The sequence below is a fragment of the Numenius arquata genome, chromosome 11 (genome assembly GCF_964106895.1).
Source record: "Numenius arquata chromosome 11, bNumArq3.hap1.1, whole genome shotgun sequence".
Classification (NCBI taxonomy): Eukaryota; Metazoa; Chordata; class Aves; order Charadriiformes; family Scolopacidae; genus Numenius; species Numenius arquata.
In genome coordinates, this window is record NC_133586.1 from 33,094,534 (window position 1) to 33,122,414 (window position 27,881).

At 43.0% G+C, this 27,881-nt stretch overlaps 2 protein-coding genes across 3 annotated transcripts in view; one reads left to right on the top strand and one right to left on the bottom strand.

Annotated features, from left to right (window-relative positions):
• The window catches only part of PWWP2A (PWWP domain containing 2A), a 42,727-nt gene extending 26,130 nt beyond the window's left edge, over positions 1-16,597 (top strand). Inside the window, exons 3-5 of the transcript XR_012463492.1 lie at positions 12,943-13,024; positions 13,689-13,796; positions 16,394-16,597. The gene's annotated coding sequence lies outside the window, so the exon portion shown is untranslated. The remainder of the gene's footprint in view (positions 1-12,942; positions 13,025-13,688; positions 13,797-16,393) is intronic.
• The window catches only part of TTC1 (tetratricopeptide repeat domain 1), a 33,239-nt gene continuing 20,102 nt past the window's right edge, over positions 14,745-27,881 (bottom strand). The window contains exons 7-8 of one of the 2 annotated variants that reach the window (XM_074156778.1): positions 24,182-24,236; positions 14,745-16,437 (exon numbers count right to left, since the gene is read on the bottom strand). In XM_074156778.1, coding sequence (XP_074012879.1) covers positions 16,304-16,437; positions 24,182-24,236 — 189 coding nt within the window. In that variant the 3' untranslated portion in view covers positions 14,745-16,303. The remainder of the gene's footprint in view (positions 16,438-24,181; positions 24,237-27,881) is intronic. The other variant, XM_074156779.1, reaches the window with a different exon arrangement.

The following is a 27,881-nucleotide window of genomic DNA, read 5'->3' on the forward strand; positions in this document are numbered from 1 at the left end:
GGGGTTTTTTCCGCTCTTCTATTTGAACACTTCAGATACAGCTATTCTCCCTGACCTAACCTGATGTCAGGATTGATATATATTTTATTGAAAGGATCCACACTAAGTTTCTCTTTAGGATGGCTTCTTGAAGGTTTGCATGACGTGATCAGGTTAAATAACTTGACAGGTGTAACGTCTCTTAAACCAGCAATCCTCAAACGTTTTTGCTGGGTGGATCACATCTTAGGATCTACCTTGTGGGCAGTTCATCAGCTGCCTGTGACCGCAGGCTCAGCTTCCTGCCTCTGCTGATGCGTAAAAGCAAAGTCAGGAACAAATTTAGTAATATTTTAGTCTTCTTTAAGAAGTTTAGTACCTGGAACACGGAAAAGAATTGAAAACGTGAGCAGGAAGGTCTCGGTGGGAAACTCACAGATGACGTATGGACTGGAGTCAGGGAGCTACTCTTCTACGAAAATGAAATTTGTTTTCTTTGGGTTTGGTTGGTTGGTTGGTTGGTTTGTTTCCTTTCCAAAGCCCTGGTCCGAGGCAGTAACACTTCACAAGCATGCTTAACTTTCAGTGCGTGCCTGAGTCCATAAGGAAATTTAAAGCACGTGTTTAAAGCCAAGCAGTTATTGGGAATTCTAGCTCAAATATGTTATTTACTACTTGGACCCGTCGTGGATGTATGCGTGTCTCTTGTATCTTTTTTTTCGTCATGGAGAGGAGAACATACAGTTGGGGAAAAGGAGCTTGACTTACATGAAGAAGTCATGTCTTTTACTTTATTAAAATTAAGAAGTTTGATCCAGTACTCTATCATTGCATTAAGTCTGGGATTAGATAATCAATAGGCATTGGTTTCAGTTTTTATAAACTGAGATTTGCTGCTGGTAAAACTGAAGACTGGACAAACAGAGTATCAGACTGGTGATGTTTTTGGGATCACTAGGGGTGGTGTGTAAATGTCACTGGGAGAAGCGAAGCTCCTGGTGCTCGCAAAGGGCGCTCAGGAATCTCTCAGTGGTAAGACTGGAATAGTGCAAGAGCTGCAGGACCTGACCTGGGCAGGAGCAGGAGTGCCTGGTCTGTAACAAACAGACTCTGCCGAGTATCAATTCTGAAAATCACTGCAACTGCATCGATTGCTGAGTTGGTAGGTGGGGTGTGAACAGGAGAACTGCCGGCCGTCAGAACGAGGGAGCACCCATGTTATAGTGAACTGGTCGTTTCTTTAGGCCTAGTAGTATTTGTGTGCATGCTTGGGTAACTGAACCAAATTCTATTCTCGTTTATTCCTTTGTAGATCACAAAAGTTTGTTGGCTAGTAATAGTGTCACTGAGGCTTGACTTTGGAAGTGTGGAATCAACATACTGGCTGAAGTGTCATCCAACTTTTTATGGGATTTTTGATGTTTCTCAGTAGAGTTTGGTTCTCTGACATACTGTAAAAGCTTCTCTTTGCAATACTTCATGGACACATGATGCTAATTTAATATTAATCTTATCTTGTAGAATTTCTTATTGGTCATATGCTTTAATACCCAATTTTGGTTGTTTTGCAGCCTGGAATACTGTGGTGTTTAGTTACCTGCACCAACAGTAAGTACTGTTGAATACAGTGGAACTGTGTGTAGTATCTGCCTCCCTGTAGAGGCTCTGCAGGTTTATCTCATGCATCTGGGAGTGGACCATAGCTAAAATAAGTTTAATTAAATATCAATTCTGAGTATCGTACCCAAATTCAGACTTACTGGCCTGCTTGTCTACTGTCAGCACGTAGCAGCTCAGTGCATCTTTACCTGGATCAGTAAAATTTCATAATTAGTCCTCATTTCTTCTGTTTCAGCTTTCCCAGAATTTCATTCCTATTTTAATTCTACTGCATTGTATAGGATATAAAATGAACTATTTTTCTGTGCTTTATGTTGTCCTTTTGTGGCACAGTGAGCAACTGAGCAATTGAGAAACTCCATAGTTACTCCCTTTGTCTTCCCTGCCTCCTCTTGTGGTTGGACCATTTTCACAAATTCCTCTTTCCTACTTCAGATTTTTTCATATTCTTTTGGATATTATTCAGAAGAGTTGTCTGTTTAGAAAGAATTTTCTTGCCCATGCTATGAGTCTTTTATTTTAAATTCAGTTGTGTTATTCACAGTGCTGTTGTCAGTACTGGAAGATGTATACGTACCTCTCAAATAATTCTAGGAGTCAGAAGCTCAACAGAACGGTAAAAGGAATCAACAAGACTGGCCTGATCCTGTTGGAACCTTTTTTGTTCTCCTGTGTGATTTTTGAGCAGAGGGGCTGGAGCAGATGTTCTCCAGAGGTCTCCTCCAACTTAGGATATTCCAAAATTCTCCAGGCTACACAAGAGGCAGGTCAGTGCAGGCTGTGCTGATCCCGCACTGCCCCGAGGGTTCCTGACTGCTGGTGGCCTCATGCAGTTATTACTTGGACTGCTTCTACCCGCTTTATCATCATTTTATTCCAGTTCTGTGGAGCAAATGGGAAAACGTAAGCAATAATGGTAAAAGAAACACGATTAGCAGCTTTATACTTCAGTGCTCCCGTGCACGCTTAGGTCGTGCATTTGGAATGGCATTACAGTGTCAGATTTAGCTTTGCACTGTGAACTACACAGCATTGTATAGACTTTGTATATTAATCTCCCTCCTTTGTTAGCTATCTTTAAATGTCTTACAAAAAATAAATTCTCTCTGGATGCTGAAACGGGGTGAGATATAACTTAGATTGGTATGGTACCTTCGCTTAAAACTCCAGTCAACTGAGGAGTTTGTTGGCTTGTGTATGTCTTGCGATAATGTAAATTTTTTTTTTTTTTTTTTTTTTGGTCTTCTGCACACAATGCACAAAGCAGGTGAACTGGTAACTTTTCTGGCCACCTCAGATTTTGCTTACCTACTTTTGCAATATATCCTGGAAGACATTTAACCATGTTCCCTTTCTCTCCCCTTTTCAGCTCAGAGACACTAGTCAACTGCTGTTTTTATGGAACCTCACTACACTGCCACGAAGAGCACCAGCTCATCAGGACTGAAAGAAATCTGAGACTGAATTGTCCTATTTTTCCTCTGAAATCTTCACCAAGTAGTAAACATTTTTTGAAGGGGAAAGGGGGTAAATATGTTAAAGGTCCCCCTTGCACCCTGTTAGGGCACCTGTACCTAATGTACATTTTCTTTAAAATTCAAAAAGATGTTAGGAAATATTTTATAAAACTTTTTTGCAATAAATGACGCATGAAATTATTAAAGACTATATGACACATGCAAGGAACCACTTGAATTATTAGTATGAAGAATCACTGCAAATAACTGGGTTTTTTTGTAATGTGACAGTCACGTTTGTATGTTTTGATAGGTGCCAGTGACGGAGCCAATTGCCTGGGAAGTTGACTGTAACTTTTGAACTTTTATTTTAATTCTTAACTTTAGCATTGCAATTTTCCATTCTATGAGGCTTAGTTAGTATTTAGTGCAGGTGTTAGCAGAGCTGTGATCTGTGATCAAAAGCATGTCCAAAACCAATTGTATTGTAAAATATGAGCAGTCCTGCTATATGAGACCAATATTTCCCATAGAGGTGATGGAAAGGACAGTGACCACAAACTCCATGTATCTCTGTATTATGGGAAAGCTCCTTTTGTGTGAATATGGTTGCATTTTATTTATGCTATTGTAACACTTAGGGAATTGAGGATTGTGGAATAACGTTAAGAAGGGCTACAACGCAGAGAGCAGCATTTTGCTTATAATACTATAACAAGATGGGAATCATGAATGGAGAGTGATTAAATGGAATGGCATTTCTAGTTCAAATCATGGGTTAATTTTTCCTTTTGACATAAATATTTTTCGGATAGGTAACTAGTAGAGCAAAGGTTTTATTAGTGTTTCTGATGGTTGTTGATCTGAGTTGCATTGACTGCTTTGAATAGCTGTAAATCAAAAAAAAAAAAGAAACCCCGTGGGTTTTATCCATTTTATTCCCCTCCCTCAAAGGTGTTCGATAAGAGTTATTTTGGTGGAGCTTGTGAATGCTGGACATGCTGCTGAAATATTGAGTTATTAAATATTAATTTATGTGTCACTGATTATTTGACATCGTGTGCACACTTTCTCAGCAGTATCATTTCTTACAAAGTTCTTAGCAGAGGATTTATTATATAACCTGGGAAAATAAGTATTTGTTTTGAAGAAATGAAAATGTGCACGTAATCTACTAAAAGTCAAATTTTTGTTTCTTATAGAAGTGAAAAGACTTGTAGTAAACTCTTTTCCTCCTTACTAATATCTTGTTTCGATTGGACAAAAAAGAGTGTCTTTTGTCTAGATCATTTAACAACAGAGATACCTGAGAGGCACCTGTATCAGCACAAAGGCAGTTTCACAGCCTTCGTGTATGGAGCCGGAATTAATCACATAGAATTTGAAGTTAGGACAACTCTGTCGTTTGGCTTTGATATTGGCAACAGGTTTATACTTGTTAAACAATTGGAGCGGGGGGAAGTGAGAGGCTGGGACAGGTGTCCACATCCAGGATAGGTGTATCAGCAATACACACCTACTGAGGCAGCTCCTGCTTCGTGTTGGTTCAGTTTCTATTTTTCAGTGGTAAATTCTTTATTTATAAAGCCAGAAATTGAATACTTACTGCCTCCTTCTTAAAAAATAGCTATATAATGGTGTACAGTAAGTTCAAATTGTACCATTTTTTGTAATAAGCTACTTTTTTTTTTTTTTTTTGAATTTGAGATTAATGTTTCTTCTACAGTGCTTTTCCTTTTCGCCAGTCGAAGAGGATCAGTGGTCTGGTCCTGTTCGTGGCCTCAGATTTGACTACAAATTAGAAAAATTAAGACATCTGATTTGAGGCAAAGGGAAGTGATTTGATGTTGTGTATGTGCTGGCCTTTCACCTCCAGAGACCAAACCCCGATTGTGTTGACAAGGAATGAGAGTCTTGGCCTAATAAATTACATTTTTTACCACCACCACCCCCACCCCCCCCCCAAAAAAAAACCCCAAACCAAACAGAAAATAACCACCAAACAACATGGCACAAACCAGTTTCTGCTCAGGAAAAAGGCCCGGGACTGTAATAGCAGGGTTATTGCACATGGGATTGAAAACTGCTTGATGTTGTAAGTAGAAGCCAGTAGTGCCTGCCTGTGTGACATCTGACTCTTGGCCAGTGCTCTCCTGTCCTCACCTTCCCGAGCACTTGTGCGCAGCAGCTGAAATATAAAAAATACGCTTAAGAGAGATGCAGGTCTCTGCATTGGAGAATATGGGTATATAAGCAAATAGCATAAAAATAGACAAGGTAGCTAACTGTATTTGTGTTTGTTTTCACAGAAAGTATCGCAGCCATTTTGTTTGAAACCAGATTTTCATTTTGGAATGAAATTGTCAGGGATATTCTAATGATAGAGAATTACAGTAATGTATTGCTTTTCACTTTTTTGCTTTAGTTGCTTAATATTTAAGCTTTGCTCCGTGCTACCTTCTTGTCTGTATATTGAATGGTCACTATGCCTCTTTCATTTTGTAGACTTGAATGAGGAAAATATGATTCACCCTTTAAGGTTTGCTGGGAAGTAAATGATAAAGAATGTTGTGTAACATTTATTCAAATAAAGCCTTGATTTTTTTCAGTGCTCTTTTAAAGGGAAATAATGTTGAATAATGTTTTGATGTCATAACTTCCTTGTTTTATCAGTCCTTGACCCAAAAGCCTTTGATTTATGTAAACTTTTTTTTTTTCTGAATTAAACAAAAGATTAAACTGAGGTTACTAGTCCACTGCTGGAAGTCTGTCACCTGGACAAGTCTCTATCCAAGCTTACCTTTCACCGCAGTGGCTAAAAGATACCAAGGGATGCTCAGCCAGCCGGGTGCTCCCCACAAGCAATTAGAAAAAACTTCTCTTTCTTGTGTAATTAACAAGAAAAGATTATGTGTACATTGTAGAGGCAGATGCAAAGAAGCCCTGAAGGCTCTGTTCCATGGCCGCGACCGAGACACGCTAAGTCCGGGTGGAAGGAGGAAGGTGGATGTGATGGGAGGTGGTCGCTGCCCCTCGCAGCCGCGATCGCAGCACAGTGGGTGAGTGCTGGGTGAGGGGCAGAGCTGGGGGCGAGCTCAGGGCTCCCCCAGCCCATGGGGCAGAGCCAGTCTCCCAGTCTCCCTGCGAGCAGACGGGGTCCGTGCTGCCGCAGCCCCAGCGAGGCACAGAGTGGCGGGAACAGAAAAATTGCTGGGCCTTTGAATACCTGCACGCTGCCTGCTCAGCTTTTCTCTGGCTGGTTTTGACTTGCAATCCTAACAGTTACAGCCAAGTCTGTCCGTTGCAGGTAAGTGTAATCAGGTATTTCTCCATTTAGTGAGGAAATGCCGTGCACTGAGCTGCCTTACCTTGCCATGGTACCCTGTAGGAGGGGGGAGCAAGTTGTGCTGTAACAGATAACCCTCGAACCGGAGCTCTCCATCTCCGACACTGCGGTCAAAGGAGGGCCACGATGGCAAATATTTCTTCAAATGGCAGAATCTGTAGAGTTGCATTTTCCCATTAAATAGAAGGTAGCATTTATATAGATTTTTTTCCACTTGCATTTTATTACTGTAAAGAAAAGATATCCTAATTTTAGTTGAGCTCTTAAGTTAAACGAAAGATAAGCTGCTCAGGTAAACTTGACTTCTAGGATGTTCTTACTTCAAGGAAGCATTAAGTTTTTTTTATGATCTAGTGGGTGATACAGAGGTACAAAACCTTTTGTAAGTAAAGTACGGTGTTTCGTTGCAGTGACGTGTTGTCGATAGTCAGAAGTCTTTCCCAAAAGTTGAATTGACTTCTGGAGCGATCATGTGCATGTCCACTCTCTGCGGCGACTGTTGTCTTGGCCCTGGGCCTCTATGATGCTTTTGAAACCAGTTGGTGTCTCTAGTAACTGTGAGTGAGCGTCCACATCTGTCTGTTGCTTGGAGCAGAGCTCCAGCATATGTGTTTTTCTTTTCCTTCACGGGGTTGTTTCTTATTCTGTCCGGATTGCAGGAACTCCCATCCTCTTTCTCTCATTATTCATTCATCCTTGCAGCAGTTCCCCTTGAATTGGTTATCCTCATTAGGCTGTGGCGGAGAGGGGAAATCCTGCTGAAATGTAATTGCTCGCTAATGGCTTTTCCTTTGTGACATTGTGTTGGTAGCGTCTCGCTGTGGGAGTCTGCTGGATTTGCTGCGTGACTGTGAAGGCCACAAGAGAGGTTAGCCAGACAGATTTCAGAGTTCTGCAATTACTCCATTGATTAATCTTCACTCCAGTAGTTCGGTGACGAAAGTATAAAAAGTAACCCAACCTTCAGCAATGAAGCCAGTCCTAGACAATGCCGCTCAGTAATAATGTTTACTGCTGCCCTGAAGCATCAAAAGGGTGATACTTAATGAGGGCAAAAGTGCAGGGAGCAGCTGCTCGGTGCAGCTCTGGCGCAGGAGGGAGAGCTTGCCAGCTAAAAGCCGAGGCGTCGCTACAGAGAAATCGGCTTGCTTTTAGGGGGAGACCAACGGGCAGATTTCTTAAGGAAATTGGGTAGATCGGTAACAGAGATGACGTGGTAGATTCAGACACTGTCTCATCCTCGTTATGCGTGAGCGCTCTGCGGTGCGGAGTGCTGTGGGAGGACGCAGGCGGTCGCCTGCCTGAAGCCTCCTCTGCGGCTGGGGGAGTCACGCGAGGGATACGCCGGCCTTGCCTTCCTGCTCCCCAGGCCGATCTCCCCGGCTGCAGCATCCTCCCCGGCTACGGAGAGTGCGAGGGCTGCTGAGAGCTTTTGCGCTTTCTGGGAAGCTGGGAATGCCGCCAGGCTGGAACGATTCTCTGGCGGGTGAGCTGTGGCCGCGCGTTGCGAGGAGCTCCCAGCAGAGAACCCGAGCGGGTTTGAAAAGCAGCTCGTCCCTCTGCTCAGTCGCAGGCACAGCGACGCTCAAGCTGCCAAATGCTAACGAGCGCGCAGAGAGTGTCAGCAGCACCAGCAGGGCTCTAAGCAACTGCCAGGGCAGAAACAAGGCCACGTATGTGCATACGGCCTTGCTATCGACTGCTGCTCGCTGCCGTCGTGGTTTTTTTCTCTCTTGCCCGCTCGTCCTTGCTCTAGGCGTCGGCGGCGGATTTGTCATTCTCCCTCTTTGTGCAGGGAGGCGAGTGGAGTTGAAGGCAGTGCGGGGTGAGCTTCGGCGTGTGCTGGGTGGCAGCAGGGAAAGGATCACGTTGCGTGCTGGTTCATACAGTGCTGGCTCCTGGTTCTTCCTCGCATTCTCCGGCCCGTTCGTGGTTCTGCTCCTGCTTTTCCCTTGAGTGTTTCTGTGGTCTTTGTTTTTCCTCCCTTGCTGGGTTTGGAGCACAAGCCATGGGAGCTCCGCGCCGGGCAGGCTGGATGCCCTCGTGGAAGATTTTGGGGTGTTCTGAATTTGGGGTGACTGTTCAGAGCCCAGGAGGAGTAGTTCTAATTTTGAAATCCAGATTTGCAGTGAAAAGCTCCTCATCTTAAGAGCTATGGGACTGGAATTTCCAAACGTGGTTGTCTTGGTCATTAAATATTAAGCTGAGGCTGTGCCTGCTGGAGGGCTCATTCAAATGTTGAAGCATCTGAGGCATCAGAGGAAGGGGCTGGGGGCTCCCAGAGTGTGAAGGAATGAATACTGGGCTATGCTAAATATAAGATCCCAGAAATACTAATACCACACAGACAGAAACGCGTTATCCTCTTGTGAATGGCTGTTTGCTCTGTTTGCCTTTAGAAAGACAACATTGGGAATGAGCTGTGAGAAGAGGGGCCAGGGTAGCTGTACATCGTACACCGTTCCATTAATACTGCAAAATCATATCAGAAGCCATCGGTCACGTCTTGGCTTAGTAAACTTGCTGCTGGCTGCAAGTGCCGTGGCCGCAGCAGTATCTGAGCTCGGAGCAGGGACACACAGGTACGCTGGGGCACAGAGAGAACTGTCGCTTCAAGGGCAGGTCAGGGGCTGCGGCCGTAAGCGGTAAATCCACCAGCTTCCAGCCTTCTCCCTTCCCAAACTTTCCAAATGCTGCAATTTTACTTTCCTCAGGTAGAGGAGTGCCCCACGATGGAGGCCAGAGCCAAACGAGCTAAGGGAAATGTGTCAGCCTTCGCTGGGATAAAGAAAGATGCGCTTCTCAGAAGCTGTGCCCGAATGCAATTAGGCAGAGCCCACGGCCCCGCTGCCTCTCCAGGGACCTGTTTTATCACTTGGCACACTCGCCAGCACCACTCCAGGAATACATTTAGGAAGCTGTTCCAGCAGCCAGGCACAAAGCTGCCGCCCAGACTAGATAATACCATTCCCCCCCCCCGCCTTCACCGATGTGTCTGGCTGCAGGAGGGTGTTGCTCAGGAGCATCTCCTGCACCGCTGGGACCAGGCCGGGCTGCATTTCATAGATTCATAGATTCATAGATTGGTCCAGGCCGGAAGGGACCTCCAAAGGTCATCTAGTCCGACCTCCCCGCAGTCAGCAGGGACACCCCCAACTAGACCAGGTTGCCCAGGGCCTCGTCGAGCTTCACCTTGAATATCTCAAGGGAAGGGGCCTCAACCACCTCCCTGGGCAACCTGTTCCAGTGTTCCACCACCCTCATGGTAAAGAACTTTTTCCTAATATCCAATCTAAATCTCCCCTTCTCCAGCTTAAAACCATTGCCCCTCGTCCTGTCGCTGCAGGCCTTTGTAAACAGACCCTCCCCAGCCTTCCTGTAGGCCCCCCTCAGGTACTGGAAGGCCGCCATGAGGTCTCCCCGGAGCCTCCTTTTCTCCAAGCTGAACAACCCCAGCTCCCTCAGTCTGTCCTCATAGGAGAGGTGCTCTAGCCCCCTGATCATTTTGGTGGCCCTCCTCTGGACCCGCTCCATCAGGTCCATTTCACATGCCAGAGGTAGAAACGGAACAGAAACAACCTGCCCAACAACGTGTGTATCCCGGATGAATGGGCGCGACTAAAGCCTGAGCGCTTGAAGCCTCATTTACTGCGGCTGGTGGAGGCTCCCGTTCCTGGTCGGCAGTCACGGGGTCCCACACTTGTGCACCCAGAGACCAGCACCCGCCCGGTCGCTGCAGGGAGCTGAGGGAAGGTGCAGGCAGGACCGGGAGCCAGGACCAGAGTCGCGGCCTCAGTTAGGAAAGGCAAACCTGTTCCTGCTGCATCCCCTTAAGGAATCTGGCTTTGTAAATCATCTTCTCGGGAACAGGCGGATGAGAAATGGGCAGGTCCAGGGACTCCAGGCTGGAGTTGTAGCTGCAAATGGTGAGGTTTCCATCTGGGGGGATTACCACGGAAGACGCAGAATCACAAAAATGTTGTTTATTTTAGTTTTCAGTTGTTTTAGGGCCTTTAATCCATAAAGGACTTTGCTTTGTCAGGGTAGGCTGTAATGACTCTGGCTTAAGGCCACAGCAGCCGGCAATTTTCTGTGCCTCGGCAGAGAGAGGGGCTGACCGGAGCCTCTGCCGATAAAAGATACTCCCCAGCAATTACAGCCTTTCCAGCAGGAGGCTGCACAGGTTTAAAGAAAAATGAAGCTGCTGAACAAGAAAATGCTGGGATTCTTCCAAAGAGGGGAACCTTGTGAATGAGCAACGTATTAATGCTGCGCATTAAATGTGCCCCTACGCATCTTTACCTACTGTTAAAAAGAGGTGCCACTTGGATATAATTGGTTCTTGGCTGCGGCAGCCGGCAACAGAGCTTGGCTGTTGCAGTGATCCCTTGGGAATAACACAGCTAATTAAAGCCTAGGAACTGGTGACCAGCAGCTTCTCCTTTCTCTCCGGCTGTCTGTGCTAATCAGAGGTAGGTGGATCTTAAGGAAGTTTTGTGCTGAAATGTGCTAATCGGGGAAGGAAGGATTCGGCTTTAAAACTTGGCACTTTATTGAATCCTAAATATCCCAACGCAATATGCTGAGAGATTTCGGATCCCTGTGTATGGTGGGGGGGGAGACCAGCAGCTCTGGGCTTACGGCAAGTCACGGGCACGGTGCGTGTCAGTCCCACGGCTGCTTTTCCCAGTATTGCCTCCTGCCGCCTCGCGTAGCGCCGCTGGTTTGGCAGCCAGATCTTACGGTGGGAATGGAGAGCTGCTTTTTTGTTTTCATTTTAAGAGATGCTAAATCCCCCAAATCTTTGGTGGGGTTGAGGGAACTACAGGTGTCCAGCTCTTCTGAAGGCCAGGCCTCGGGACTGTCACAGTCACCATCCAGAATTAGCTGGAAAAACCTGCTTTCGCCCACGTGGCCTTTCCCAGGAGCACCGCGCTCCCGGGGGCTTGGCAGAGCCCGTGCGGGTTTTACGCCCCCTGAGGATGCCCTGCGAGCTGAGCGCATCTCGGGGACCTGGTTTGATTCTTTTTCTAAGGAAAATTGATGGACTTTGCTTTGTTGGTTACTCCTTATTTGCAATGGGTTGGGCTGTCCCGTGTTTTACAGCACCTGCCTCAGCGCTGGGCACTCCAGTAACTCCAGTTAAGGGCAGGCAGCCGTGCTGGAGGCCGTGCAGCTGAGCTGCCTGCCAGCCTGGCACTGAGGGCCCACCACGGTCACGAGTGGGCTGAAGCGGTGGTTTGTGGCTCGATGGGGCTGGGTTGATGTGCTGGCGGAGGCGCTGGTCCCGGAGGAGACTGGGAGAAGGGGAGAAGAAGCGAGAGGCCAACTGGGACCGGATCTTAAAAAGGCATGATTAACAAAGATAAGGATGGTACAAGAGAAATTTTAATCTCTTAGGAACAAAAGCAGTGCTCAAAATGCAGCGGCGGCGGCGGCCTGTTGCCAACCATAAAAGTTCTGGTGTTGGATATTTCTCAATTCGCGGCCAGCGGGATGCTGGATTTGCCGTTCCATTAGCACCCAGGCAGGACAGTAATGGGACTGAAAATAAGCCCAGATGTTTCACCTCAAGCGGCCAACTGGGCTCACCCGCTTTGCCTCTAACGCGTGCTGGGCACAGAGACAGGTCAGCGGGGAGACGGAGGGCAAAGATGAAGACCCAGGTAAATATAGGCTGGTTAATCTGACATCGGGGGTAGAAGTCTGAAAACAGGATCAGAAATCCATTAATAAAGAATGAAAGGCAAACATACAATTAAAATCCATCAAAAATAGACCTTCACATTCAAGGCGGTTTAGTGCGTCTAATTGCAAGGACACGTGGCCTGGGTCAGCACTCTGCCGCGTACGCAATGCTTACGGGTAACTGTCTACAGTATAACAGAAACGATGCACACGTGGAGTGAGATTGTCTCCCTGACACATCTCAAACCGTTTGCCACTGTCCTACACGCAGGGGCGTTTCCTGCTCAAATCCCTGCTAGACCTTGTAATACGCGACGCTTTAACCGGTGACTGAGAAACCTGAAGTCTAGTAAGTCGTCTGAGCGCTAGTAAGCAGCAGCCTGGTGGGAAGACACACAGAAGAACATACATTGCTCAGGAAGCCAGGCCTGCCAAACAATGCGTGACTTAATTTAGCGTTAACGCAAGGAAGAAAATGTCGTCCACAGCTGCAGGAAAGGGGGGGGTCTGTATCTCAGCTATCCCAGAAAAGGCTGAGGGAGGTCTAAAACTTAGCTCGTCCGTTGCCAGAAGGGTTTAGACGGTCTCTGAGGGTGTAGACAAGGAAGAATGAGGAAGAATGTCGTGCCTTCTGTATAGAGCAGAAGAGAGAAACCTCGGTGGCAGTTCTGATGTCAAAAAAAGGAAGGTCTGAGACACAAGCGTTGTGGAAATCCTGGAGAAAGTTCTTTGTGGGGAGAGCCGTAAAGCAGCCCCGTCTCTTCAGCTGATGGGGAGGAGCACCAGGACCTTCATTGCTCTGCAAATGTTCAGGGAGAAAAGGCCAGGTACTAAACGGGTTTTATTTTGCAGGCGGAGTAAGGAGGAACAAAGGCTGGGAGCTGGGGACAGACAATGCAGAGTGGAAAAAAGGCACCTGCTCGTTACAATAAGGGTGAGTAACTATTGGAACAAATTAGCAAGGAACTCGGTTGGTTTAAGAGCACTTATATTTAAAAGATTATGTTTCATAAAATATTTTTTTCCTATTGGAGGTTGTAAGCTCAACATGTGACTCAAACCAGCCTGGCACCGCGCTGGAATTGTGGCCAATTACACCGGGAGAAAGTACCAATTACCTCCCTGGTGCCAGCTGTGATGACTAGTTTAGACATTAAAAAAAAAAATCCCTTAAAGATAAAAAGCAAAACGAATGCAATTGCTCAGGATTTGGACAATGCAAAAGGACTTATTCCAGGCAATTAATTGGAATTTTACCTAGAGGAGAACTTGCTGCAGCGGCAGCAAACACATCTCAGAGGTTTCTGGTTTAGCGGGAGAGCGGCGCTTTGAGTAGGAATGACCCACAGAGTCCCCGGGAATGCTGTGCCCCATTTCCAGTGGCACTAACCTGCCTCTTGCACACAATGCCGTTAAATTACGGACACAAGTGTGGAAAGCAAATCAGCTGCAATCCTCCACCTTCATTTGTTCTTCCCTTCATTTTAAGACTATAGGTTCACACCAGGCATCCAGCAGGGAAGCTGCACATTTACTTGATGTTGTGTTTGTACAGCAGGTAGTAATTTCAAAAGTTTTGTTGTGCTTTTATTTTCCAGAATAAGTTAACAAGCGTCCACCCCAAGAAGGCGTATTTGCAGCCCTCCAGCCCTTTAAAGATGTGAAGCAGGAACAGGATGGAGGGAAGAATGGAACTTATTTAGAAGGCAAGTAGCAGGTTGCTAAAAGCCACTGGTTGTAACTTTAAACAACAGCCACACGCTGCTAAATAACAGATATATACACAGTCTGTGTAAAGATAGCAATTAACTGATAATAACAAAGATATATAACATTTTAAAGTATCCACGGTAGCTTCAAAGTGGCTCCACGCGTGTGTGTTTGTAAGGGCCGAGCATGTTGCAGTGGAGAGACTCGGGGCACAGACCCGACCCCGTTCCCACTCAGTGCGGCGGGACTGGTGCTCGTGCTGGCAAACGAGACAAAAGCGGAGCTGAGTTCCTTTCCCCCCCGTCAGCCCCTTGCGAAGTCACTACTGTCACTCAGGACTGATGGCGCTGCCCGGCTCCAGGTGCAGGCGGCTTGTGCTGCTTCCAGGGCCAGCCGCTTTTCCCACTTCCAGGCAGCCTGGAGCCTGCGCCAGCAAGAGCTGCCCGCGCCATCCAGAGCCCCAGGGAAGCAGCGTGATTCACACAGACCCCAGTGCCTGGCTGGGCACAAGCCGAGCTTGTGAGCTTCAGCCCAGCACTGCCCTTGCCCAGGGCTCCTCGGAAGCAGCTTGGACACCTTTGCTCCGTAGCGTTCCAGCTTTCAGGAAAGATTATTAACATTTACACTAGTCTCAACACTGCCCAACCCACAAAGCTTGCCCTGAATCTGAAGAGCTCAGTTGAGAAAGCAGAGCGGTTTTACAGCTAATTAGCTCACCTGGGCCTGCAGAGCCTCTCAGGTGTGAGACGCTTCTCTCCCAGCAGTGCCCAGGCAGGCTGAGCCCTCTGCCCGGGGACCGGAGCTTGGCACACCAGTCTCTGCCCGCAAACCCCTCTCCGGCAGCGCGGCGCCTGCTCCCCGCAGCAAAACCTTTCGTTAAAACCCCTCCATCCACACACCGGCCCGTCTGCCCAAACTGTGTTAGTAAAGGAGATTCAGCCTTGCACGTTAGGAAGTTTACTCCAGTAAAGCATGGCACAGTTACAGTTTCAGCACGGGGAAATCCTAGAGGCTGTTTGCTGTTATTTACTTAAGTGACATTTTAATTATGCAGAAGATGTTAAAGGCTGCAGAGGTCTCGCTGTGAATTAGGGCTTCTCTCTTCTTTTGACAATGACATTTTACTTCCCATAGACTTAATACATACTCACTGCAGACTTGAGATAGTTTACAAACAAACAGACGACCACAAATTCAAAACCAAAAATGCAGCAGGACAGAGTTAAACAACAATCAAAAAACCCCTCCAGAGCTGCAGAGACAAAAATGAAAATAAAGCACCAAGAACTCCTTAGCTTGAGAGACTGTTCCTTTCAGGCGTATCAGTGTAAAGACCAGAGCTCTATAATTTCAGTCCTTAAGTACACACGAAGAGGCTTCCTGAAATAAATCTGACAACCAATAGCCAACAGACAGCCACCACTGATTATTTAATTAAATTATGTATTGAAATCTCCATGGAGACAACTGAAAAATCTGCCTCCGATGTAAACGTATCAGCATCAATATAAAAAACAGTAGGTAGTAATTACAAAAGACACTCCTTCTCCAAAATCTGAATGAACTACTTCAACAGCACGTATACATATATACACACTTTAAAGTCTTCAAGGTGTAGTATATGATGAAAATCTTTTGCAATCAACTTTAACATCACTTACTTGTTTGCCATTATGGATATCTGTAATAGAAATGAATCTTAGTCAAGCAAATTTAACTAATTTTATGGTACCATTACAAAGAGTGTGTATATATATATCTAGGCACAGAATTTCCTTGTTGCTTTCAGAAAAATGAATAAAAAGTAAACAAACTGTCTTATAAGGGTGGCCTAAGGTTAATTTACTGATATTGCTGTAAGCAAGACAACAAAATCAAATGCTTCAAATTAACGTCTTGCAAGTATGTTATTTGTGGGTAACTATAAGCACTTTTAACAATAATACCACCATAGGAAGAACTCAAATAAGGAAAGAACTTCACAAACCAAACCAACAGAAATACCAAGCCTTTATTACAAAGAAAAATTATTCCACAGAAGAGGCTGGCTTGCTTCCATGCATGCTGTCACTCATATCCACCTGCTGAGGGGGGAGAAGTGCTTCTGCTAGATTCATTAATTCTCCAAGGCTTTGTTCTTGGCTACAGGTGCGTGGGCATTTTGATTCAACAGAATTGCTTGCTAGAATTTTGTTGCCAGCATTGAATGGGCCAAAGTAACGACCCTGACTGTTGGACAAGCCAAACACCGCAAGGGAAGGAAAAAAAATAAAATAAAAATTAAAAATAATCACTCACACACTGGACACAGTTATCACTAAGAGAAGTCAAATGACTTGCTTTACATCCACATTGTAAATAATCTCACAAGCAGGGAAATGAGTATGCTTGAGTCTTATCTTCACTCGGGGAGCGTGAAGAATGTTTGCTGAATCCTTTTACTGGTACGTGCAAGCACACGGTCACGAAGCCTGAAAGCCAGCAGAACTAGACTGAATTCGTGTTATCTATTGTTGTTGGGATTTTGAACAAAATTGATAGAGTATGAACCAGTTGATGAATCCTGTTTTATCTGAAAATTTTCTGTTGACAGGCCAAAGGGGCGGAGAACCAAATTCCCAAGATCCTTCAGTTTGCCTACAATGAAAGGAGAGATAACACGTTAAGTATTAAGCAGAGGGAAAACTCCCATTGAATTATGCCCAACTACACAGCCCAGCTCTACGAATTTATCTACTAATTTAAGGTAAATGCTGTGGAAACGTCTGCAGTTTGTTGAATATTTAGGCTATTACACAAATGAAAAAAAAAAATCCCAATTGTGATGTAGTTACTGTCAGCTTTGGGTTTGAAAACAGATCACCGTGCTGGTTCTGAGCGGTTTGTCCGGCAGCCCTGACGGAGGCCCAGTGGCTGCAGAGCATCACGGCTCTGCGGTTACAGCTACCCAGAAGCACCTTCCTCACTTATAAGCTCTTGAGGGCCAAGAGTTTAATAGCTCACAGCAAAGCACTGGTCTCCCCTATACTTACAGCTGCCAACATTCCATTTTCTAACACAAAGTCTTCAGTTCTGCGTTTTAGATGCAGCTACAGCTCTATAAACAAGAATATTACAACTGCCCAGTTTCCTTGACTACCGAAAGACACAATGAAAGCCCAGGTTCAAACTGCTCATTTGTAATTATTAAAAATCCCTTTTTAAATCTGGATATTGATATAAAGAACAATAAAACAAATTCATCCTTGCAACTGTGTTTGCACCTGCAAACTCAGCAGTTCCACCTGAAGCACACAACTTTACAGCCATTTTGCCTGCAGAAAAGCTCGGTGTGATGTTGTGTGACGTGAGATCATTAACCCACTTCCAAAACTACAGTTCTCTAGGACAAACTTACCGCTGCTCAGAGCTCTAAGCAGCTATTATTTAACAAGCGTTGTTAAATATACATGGAGTATGACAGTTAATAAAACCTAAAGGCTTGTATCAATAGATGTATCATACGTGCTTTCTGACTCTAGAAAACAAATCTTGCTACCACCGATAAAAGGGGATGGACAACAAAAGGATATCCTTTTTAAAAATTCATATCTATACAGAGATGATAGAATAGATAATATGCATAAAACTAATCACAAAGCAGAGGTGACAACTTGAATGTGGGCTGAACACAAACTGAGCCGCTGGCACGACAAGCAGAAGGAGGAAGATGGTCAGTTTTCCAAGGAAAACATTATTTTCCTCCTGGCTTCAATGTAGAATTGGAGACTAATTTCCCAAAGAACAAACAGGAGGAGTTTGGACAAGTTGAAGCCTACCCTAGGTGTGCATCCACAGGCTACACACCACCTTTCACAAAGCCTTCTACCTTTACCAGATCTTCAAGGCAACGGATTTTGTTTTGCTGGGAGTTTTGTGCGTGCACACGGTGGGGAAAAAGTGACAACAACAGTAGCTGGCACATAGGAATCCCAGTTTAGCAACTGAAGTAGTCACAATCATGTAACCAAAACGTGCAGATGCCACACCTATTCCTCCTTGCACATGTGTGCTTTCTGCAAGCCATCGCGAGAAACATCTGTTATTCTAGTCATCGTCACCTTTATTTCTATTTCTAAGCTAATATATTAGAATCTAACTGCAAAGTCCTATAAACACTGATTTAGTTTATTTGCTTTTCCTAAGTTCTGTTTGTTTGAAAACCCTGTTTTCAAAACAGAAATTGTATCCAAGTCTGAACTTATCCCATGGAAGCGTGCCCCTTGTCTCTTAAAATCAGGCAACAGTTGAAGACAGGTTAAACACCATCACCACAAACCAAAATATGCTATTTTTTTTCTACCACATTTCCCAAATTGAATTGGGGGCAGGGGGAGCTGTTTTGAACACATTCACAGAAAATACAAAAAGAAACAATAGCTGGTGAAAAATGTAAACGTTTTAATCTAAGGAACATAAAGAAACTAACAGCTGGCATTACTATGGTACTCCTAAATAAGCCAAAATAATTAAGATCTTGCATCAAAGTGCTGCTTCACAACTGGGTATCTTTCAGAGATTTGTGTAATTATTTTAAAGCAAGATTGGTTTTTGCGAGTCAGCCTGGAAATTCTGTGGCCTTACACAGGAAAAAAAGACAACCTTAGCCTACAAAAGCAGCTAGTTGGTGAGACAGGATTTTTCTTCAGTTTGGTTTTGTTCCCCGTTTTGGATTAATAGATGAGGTGGTTGAGTGATCTGGCCAAAGTCATGCCAGTGAGTAGCTCAGCTAGGATTAGCTTCTTGGTACCGGTGGTGGGGTTTTATTTTAAGCTACACCCTGTTTAAGCTAAGTTAACTATTAAGTTCATAATTTTATACTGCATCCTAAAAGCATTTTGGTTATAAAACTACAAAGTTGTTCATAGCATCTCTATGACTGGGATGAATAGTTGCTACTGTATTTCTAGACAAACATTTGGTCATGGTTTAGCTTCAGGTTCCGGGTGAGAAGCGTCTTTGTCTGCTGGTGGAAGAGCCCTGGCATGGTCTGGCATTGCTGGAGGGGGCTGTACACAGACCACAAGTTACCCAGGCCCCGCAGCTGCCTCGGGAGCGGGCAGACCAGTTTGCCCGTTTCAGGAAACTGTGAAAGGTCTTTTCTAATTGGAGTTAGTACGATGGCTCTTTTCCGGTCATACTGGAGCCAATGAACACAGAACAACTGCCTTGGTATTCTTGCTTGTAGCTAGGCCAACTCTTTGGGAGAAGCTAAAGACTATATGATATATTTAATACGTTATTCTTCATCTCGCTGTGACTGAATAATTAAAACAATACAGTCATAGGTCACCTTCCTGTTCTATCACTTAAATCCACATACGGCAATGCCTTCTGGTGCAGCCACATTTAATAAATTGTTAATGAAGCAGAAGAAAGCCTTGCCTTTTCCGGGAACTCGAGCCCAAAGCACTGCTCCTGCTGTCTTGGCTCACATAAACCCATCATTGTCGGAAAGCACTATTTCCTCCTCCCCCACTCTCCTTTCATCCCTAAATTAAGATCCGTAGTTAAGTGGAACCTCCCCCTCCCCCAAAGAAAAGCTCTCTTAAAGCAGGGCCTGTGCTTGAAGGAAGGAAAAATGCACGTGGAGCTGTGACTCAGCTGCAAAGAGTTCTCAGCAGCCAGACACTCACTTGTCCCGGAGCAGGGTCACATCCTCCTCTCCGAGACTGGATTTTCATAGATTTTGTTCTTTATATTTTAGAGAGCCTGTGTCTACTTATCAGCTGGAACCCCAGCATCTTAAGTTTCTTCAGCAAAGCAATACTGAGAGGTTAAAGAGAAACTTAACTGGTAAAAATCAATCCAGGGCTCAGAAGCCTGTGACTCATTACTCACCTGAACCGCAATGTTACATCCTGTTGCAAAAGGCAGACACACATAAAGATTTCTCACTATTTACATTAAGATGTAACAGCCAAAATGAATTGCTATTCTTTCTGGCAATCCTTCTAGTATAGTTGCTGGTGTTAATGCAGGGTTTGGAAGTTGAAAAGCTAGATATTGTTTATGTTAAGATTTGGATAAAAGACAAATTTCCGCATGAGGTCTCATCTTTGTATAACTTTCTGTATTACCAACAACGTTTCTTAAGCAATTAAAAGATTGAGAGCAAATCTTTTTCCCTTCCCTAAATGGTAAGTGAGGACTGAACTAAAAGTAACTGTATATTTGCTCTGGTTTGAACTATTTAAAGTGACCTCCCTATATATAGTATTGGGGTTTAGCAGCTTAATTGCAAATACAACAGACCCTTCAATATATATTAAAAAAAACCCCAAAACCAAACTAATTCTTTAGGCACTAAACCTAATAAATATCTGTGCTGATCTCACGTAGCTGGAAAGATCTCTTATTGGCAGAAAGGCCCAGGTGATAAACTCTGATAGGCCTTGCCATTAATCACACTGATAATCAAGTACATTTCACTCTTTTCTGGAATGCACTCCTTTATATCTTAAGCTGAAAGTCCCAATAGTTTTTAATTAGATTTGATGAAGTCCGTGTGTATAAGATGAGTTACACAGATTGGCTTATTTTCCAGCCCATTTTTTTTAAATCTCCAATATACTTGGCTCCCCTGTAGCCATGCAGGAAACTATTGTCACAGCCCTCAAGCTGCTAAACCTTGCTCAAACTATTCCAAGCTTCCCCTCTCCTCATACCCTCTCCCCAAAGGAGCTGGTTCTAGTTATCACAATAATTAGTTTCTCTAAACAAGACTAGGTTGTTGCACAATAGCTGGAAATCTTTGGCTTTAAAGTCAGAAGAGAAATAAAAAAGAACACAGAAAATGGTCAGTGAATGTTCACGTCCTGGGCAATGACTAAGGCAGAGGACGCTCACGTTCTGGAAGCGTAAAGGCAGAGCCACATGGATTTAAAAGCTTCTTTTAAAGTGTGCTATAAGTTAAGCTTTCATTAATGTGAAACTCAGAGCTTAGTTTGTATTGAGCAAAGTTCAGTGGCAAGCGGCAGCACTAACCTGCAAAGGCTGAATGGAAAATATGAAAATAATTTAAATACAAATGTCAGCTTTGGAAAAGTTAGACCCTCGCAGAACACGTAGCAGAAATGGACTTGGTTTAGCAAAAAAACACGTTTTTTCTAGTGACATCAACTCCATCAATCACGTGCACTACCACTTGCACACAAGAATTCACAGTGAGGTAGTCTGGAATAAAAATCCAGCCAAGAATGTGTGCTCTGATTTATTTACACACAATCACTTAAGAAGTGGTTTTAGCTTCTGACAAACTATGTGGTAATGAGCTGTAGCACTGGAAAACAGGAAACACACTTGGGCAAGAAGGAAGATGCACTCCATTTATTTTGGCTTGTTTGTACACAGCTCCGCTTTTCATGACAGCCTTAGTTGGGTATACCAGGACTTAAGTTTTAGTTAAAAGAATAAAAGCCTAGAAAAACAACGTTTCTGGCTGATTGACTAAAATAAGAATTCAATTCAATATCCAAACTTCAAAGGAGCCAAAGAATGAAGTATGACATTCTTTCTCAAGATTTTGTTGGTGATTAATTTAAGGTTAGTGTCCGTGCTCCCGGACCAGGCCTACCCCGGAACTATTAGCATTAACACCAGCGTGCATCTGACTTGCTCTCCTGGAATGAAAAAATCTGGGGTACAACCCAGAGACCTGAGCCGAGTCCCCTGTGAAAAGAACGAATCCTTGCACACCTGGCACTGTTTAACCAGCAGTCAGACAATCTCCTCACAGATTAGCACAAACAACTGTCTATCCTGACACAGTACTCAGTTAGTAAATAGCATTAACAAAATTCTCGAAAAAGAAAAGTTGAAACAGCTTACAACAAATACATTGTACAACCAAAACAAATCCAAAGAAATCTCTTAACCACCACACTACATCAGGTTTGTCTTTTTTCACTTCTTCCAGAACTCCCATCTAATCCCTCTTCTTCAGCTGTAAGGGTTTTTCCTTGACCTCAGACAGAACAGCAGCATTTTGTAAACCTTGGGAAGCATTTCCTTCCCAGGCCTTCATCGTTAGACCCATGGCATCACTGCTATCTCTCACTGACAAGATACAAGGAATTTTGTAAAACTTAAAACAATTAGTCTGGCGCTGCCCATATTCCTAACTTAATTTCAAGTGTTCTATTAAGAGAATGTATTATAGAAAAAATCCTCAATTTGTGTTACACTATTGATCACAAGCAGTGCTAAGAATAAAATATCACCTGCCCAACAGACACCATATAATTTTAAGACTATGTATGACAATTTACATGAATCCTGTCACACGCAAAGGTTGTGGATGAACATAGGGTTATACACTGGACTACCCCACTCTTAATCTGGTTTTCCTGGCTGTTTGCAACAGTAAGCATCAGTGTATCTCCTTGCACGTACGTAACATCATTGAGAAGGGATTCCTTTCTTGAGAATCCCAATCTAAACAGCCTGAACTGGTTCCCAAAAGATCAGTTCAGTTCTGAAATCCTAACTGCCACTCGATTAACACTTTTTAAAAAGATCACATCTAGTCTGAACTCTAGGCAAAAATCAGCAGTATAGAACTAGGTTTGTAATGGCAGTTATAAAGCTGCATTTATCGGTTCAGTATAGTCCCTTCTGACCAGTGAGGCCTTTAGACATTGGTAATAATAGTACAAAAGGAAACTTCAAAAAAAGATCAGGAATTGTTTTCATATTACTTTGCGTTGAAACCCATCCCATGCCCTCCAAATGGGCATGATCCTTCTGGAGATTTTCTGCATTTTTTATTTATTTATAGCACTATCACACTTAACCTTCTTTATTTATGGCTTGTTCTAAATACAATGGCGGAAACAGAATCTGATGATGTAAATCTCTAGAAAGCCTCACTGCAACTTTACTAGGTCAAAACAGGTAGAAAGCAAGAGCGAATCAGACTCCCTGCACAGCAACAAAAAAAAATAATTAAAGAAAATAGCAGCTTCAGCATAAGCCCTTGAAACAGTCTCTTCTTCCCAAATATTTTAAGAATTAGTGCTACAGTGTGCAAGACAGACTGAGTTTATTTAACCTGATTCTCTGCAGAATAGCAAAACGCTGTCTTCCCTGGGGTCTTTCCTGTCCCAAACCCTCAAAGCCTACTCATGTTAAAATAACATTTCATTTACTACTTGTCACACCTAGAATGAGTAAGCAGGTAACTATTGAAAGCTATTTCTGAAACAGGTTAGGTACAGTTAGTTTCTCTTTATCTTATACTGCCATTTGTCTGTGCTCTTTGGTGTGGATTTTCTAAACAGGACAAATGAAAAGATTATGTAAAAAAAACCAAACTAATTTTAAAAAGCAGCAGAATGTCAGATCGGCTTATGTAGTGCCTGAACCTGTAAGAATTAACATCCCTGTTATCTAGGAGACAGTAGACAATGTTGACAGCAATTTTTTTGGGAAGGAGGTTCCCCCCAAAATTGTTAGTTTAACCACAACACTGTGAGTGGCGCGAGGAAGTGCTTTATACTTGAGATGACACATGAAAACCCATGTTGCTTGGGCAATCTTATTTAAGTAGTTATCCTTTTGACATACATCAATCCAGTTAAGATATTATGCAAGCAATACCATACAACACGATAATGGGGGCACATGCATTCCAATGAGTTATATTCATTAAATTCTCTTTTCTACAAGCAAGTAGAGTCAACAGTAACAGAACTGTAAAAAGTCAAGAAACAATGAGCTTCAAAGTTAGGAAATCTAATTCCACTCCTAGCAAGGCCAGGTGCCTATTTGTCACACGAAGTAGGTCTAATTCAGCCTCCACACAAACAGAATTGAAATACTATATAAATCAAGGTAAACATGAAGACTTGGAGGTCTAAAGGTTGGAAGTGCTACAAAAAGAACCAGAGTTATTTCTTCAGACACAAGATCCAACATGCTCAGCTGTTACAGCTGGCTGACTTCTTTTATGTAAAGGTTTAGTGAAAACCCTGTTTTATCCCTTTCATGGGAATGTTTCCTTTGAAGGTTTACTTGTGGAGAGAAAGGGCAGAGCAGTCAGTCTATTTCAAACCATTTTCCCCTGCTTTCACATGCATTAATATTTCATTGTTTTTGGTCTTGAGTTATTTCTTTCTTTAAATGTAACTAATAACTTTTTCTGTGTGAGAGAATTATTTGGCTAGAACTTACTGTCGGTGAAACCAAGAAATAGAGAGCTAGAAAGAAATCAGGAGTTGTGTTTACACAGAACAAGTATTTCCTTTAAGATTTACCTTCTTTAAATTTTATACGAGAGATTCTACTCATGCATTTTTATTTTTCTAGATTATTATGGAAGTTATATATACACACTACTTACCTAACATTTCTTTCTTTAATTTTTCATTCCGCTCTTCAATTTGTCTAGGTAATCGCTGTGGAGAGAGATAAAAATTGTTTATGCTTATAGAACTGTCATACACATATCCAGGATACACTGTTTATGGCTTAAAAGGAATCCTTATGTCAAGCCACCCTTTCATCTTATTTTGGAAACCTGTAATTCATACGATGGCATCAGTTCATAAAGAGTAAGTTGTAGCTTGTGAGTGCAGGTTTCATACAGACATGCATTTTTACTGCTGAAAAAGAGATCTGATCTATTTGCTTGGGATTTTAGCTGGAAAGCTTAAGGAATTTAAGAGGCTTACAATTAAAGTGTATTTTAGCCCTGTCTCCTCTGCTGCCTGCATTAAATTTGGTAAGAGAAGCTTGAGGAACCAAGCAAGCACGGCACTTGAATTCTGAACATAAACACCGGTATATAATAAGGAAAACATCCATAAAGTCAGTTCTCAGTGGCATCATACTTATGGGAAATCCACACTGTGAAAACACTGAAGTCTTCTAAATACAAATATTTTATCAGAAGATCACTTAATTAACTGTCCATGAACTTCAGGACGTGGTTTAACGAGCAGCATCTTCTTACGCAATATATGGCCTAGCGCTAAGGAGGACGGGCTATTACAAATGAGGGCCTTGACTTGGCAATCGATCATGGGGAGGGAACTCCCCCAGTTCATCCTCAGAAAGGTACTAGTCCAAGTAATAGTTCATTAACGTGCTTCTTCCCACCTCAGAACTGGCACCAGTGTTAAAATTTGTTGCACCATCACAAATAAACTTATCGCATGCTTTTAATATGCATTATGTATGGTCTATGCGCTCCTAATGATTTGAGATTCCCATTTATGCCTAGAACAGCTGTGGCTCTTCTTCCATCCTTACACAGCACTAGTGTTTTGCTATATGATTGCAATGATAATTTTTAATTAGAATTTTATATTCACTACTTAGTCATAGTTAATACAATTTACCATTGTATCATTTAAATTTTGTTTTCTATACATCCATTAAATACAATATTAAACCAAAATATATTACAAACGATAGTAACTTTTTATACATCTTTTTCATATTTTTCAAAGTACTATTTCAAGCTTTTATACTGTGCGTACCACTGTATAATTCTGGCAGTTCTGCATGCAATTATATGTATAACTATGCTGTCTCTTCTTGTGGAGGTCACAGCAAGTAAGACAGATGTGCTGCAGTGGTGCTATCAGGAAACTGATTACAGTTGCAGACCATGGTAACAGGTGTGGAATTCACTCCCGATACACCTCCCTTGTGGTAATTGGCTTCTCAACATAGTTAAAGAATTCATTTCCTAACCTAGTTCTTTCCTGTCACTTAAAGCTCCAGTCATCGTGGGTAGGTTTGTCAGCCTGATAGCGTTGCTACAGTGAAATAAGATGTTCACCTCAAGAGAAAGCCCATTGCCAAGGCTGCCTGACTATTCCTCTCCTCTGCAATGCAGAATACGCTGGCGAACGCAGCCAAATACAGTTCATTTCCTACAGTGGTGGGGAAGAGAAGTGGTATACCCCAGAAAAAAAAAAAAGCCCAAACAAAAAAAAAAAACAGAAAAATGAGTACTAAGGAATACAATACAGATATATTTGGATGGCTAAGCTTGAAACCAGCCCAGGCCCAGCATCACCACCAGTGAGCCAGATCTAATTAGCCCAGTCAGACCTCATCTGACTCCTGCTGACCCAGAGGGGCTTATTAAGTTGGGTGCAGATCTGGACCTAAGCTGCCTGTATGAAAACATGTGTGGATATCCCCAGGCTCTAAATTCAGTTTGCACTGCGGCTGTGAGGTTTGCTGAATCTTGGATGAATTTGGCATAATATATAGTGCGTGTCTCACGTTTGGACATTAGGGTTTAGCAGGAAAAAAAGACACAAATCCTTCATCTAAAATATATACTCCATGTTTGTCTGAATACTACTATTCCAAAGACTCAGCATTTCTCACTCCAGAAATGTATTTGCAAGGTCAGTTATCTATAGAAAGGTGTCTGTTATCTGGTGTCTATGATACTTATCTCAAAGCACAGCTTCCTTTAGGAAATAAGTTTATCTGTCCTGCCAATGCCTCAAAAACTGCGTTGAAGCTAAAATTCACATAACACTGTTATACACCTGCTAAAAACAAAACCTAAAGATTGATACTATATAATTAAACACTTTCTGGGAAAGCATCAATAGGGATTATTTGACCGCAAAACATTATACTTTCAAACTCTTTCATTTGGCATTGAAGATGTCAAAAGTAACTACAGTGCACAACACTAGGATTTAAACCAAAACACTACCACTGTACTCATGAAATATAAACAGTAGTAAAATTTTAGAGCAGCAACCAAATCGAGAATCAAAGCAAAGAACTACTGCGTATTTCATATTTTTGAACTGCCATTTAACAAGATCATGACATTCCCTAAAGCAGTATGTGAAATATTTTCTATGTACAGGAAGGAGAAAGATTTGCTCTAACAATGAATGAAGCTAATTTGCAGATTCTCTTGATGCATCATTTTCATTACCGGTGAGGAGGAAAAAACGCTGCAATATTTCTGCGAAGAGCAATGCACTTTACCTTACAATAAAGCAAAGCTTCTTAGTCTCCTACATATTAGATAAGTTAACCACATATCTGGTCAACATTACAGCTGGAATTTTATTATGAAATTTAGAGATTTATTATGAATATTTTAAAAAGTGTAAAACTAGTAGTCAGAATTTCCTTAACAATTTTTCAAGAGAGGAGTTTTAAGCTTCAGTCTTAGAAGACTGCTTCTCCCCTGAAACTTGACAAAGAACAGGACCAACTCAGGGCAGAAATGTCCTAAATCCCACTGCAGTGTAAATTGAGAGCATTTTGTACAAAGTGTTCAGCACCACATGTGAGCCTAAAGCCTCTGCCATAGTAAAATGAGGTCAAGGAGCAGAAGGTATGCAAAACAGTCAACTCTGTACTTCCCAGCTACAAAAATTAAGAATAAATTACTGACCGTACTAAAACGTTCCTGAAAGATGGCCAGGAAGAGCAGCAGCACTACTTATGATTCTCTTCTAGCCTGAATCTCCACTGGTTACTGAGCAAGACCTCTGTTGTGAGACTACTGGAGGCATGCTCACTGTAAAAAAATTGTGGTTTTGCAAGAGGTATAAAGGGCAGTATCTATATTTTCAGGGCGTTCCAATCAACCAAAACATATGTATTTTAAAATTCCTACATTTTGTACCAGCTACAGTGGTGCAAAACCCAGTGTTCCCAAACCTTAATCAGCAGAGTCCTGACTGGTGGTTCATAATCTGCCTGATCCTCACAGTTGTTCTTTGTATGATGAGCTGCTAAAATGCACTCCTCATACACTAATGCTATTTTGCCAAGTAACCGGCTAGATTACAGTAGGCCTCACTCTGGAGCTAGTCTAATGCTAAAAGACTACAAGCTACAGAAACTAAACCCCATCGTTTGCTTTAGAAATGTCAGCAGAGTCCTTGGCTGAATTCCTGGATCAAATAAGCCATAGTCTCAGCTAGGAGACTATAAACAAGGCCAACACAAATACTCTTTTCTAGACTGTGATGGACCCATCACGTTCACTACCCATGCAGTAATGATGTTTGACAGGCCTGTCATTTATTAAGCCATTGCCAAGA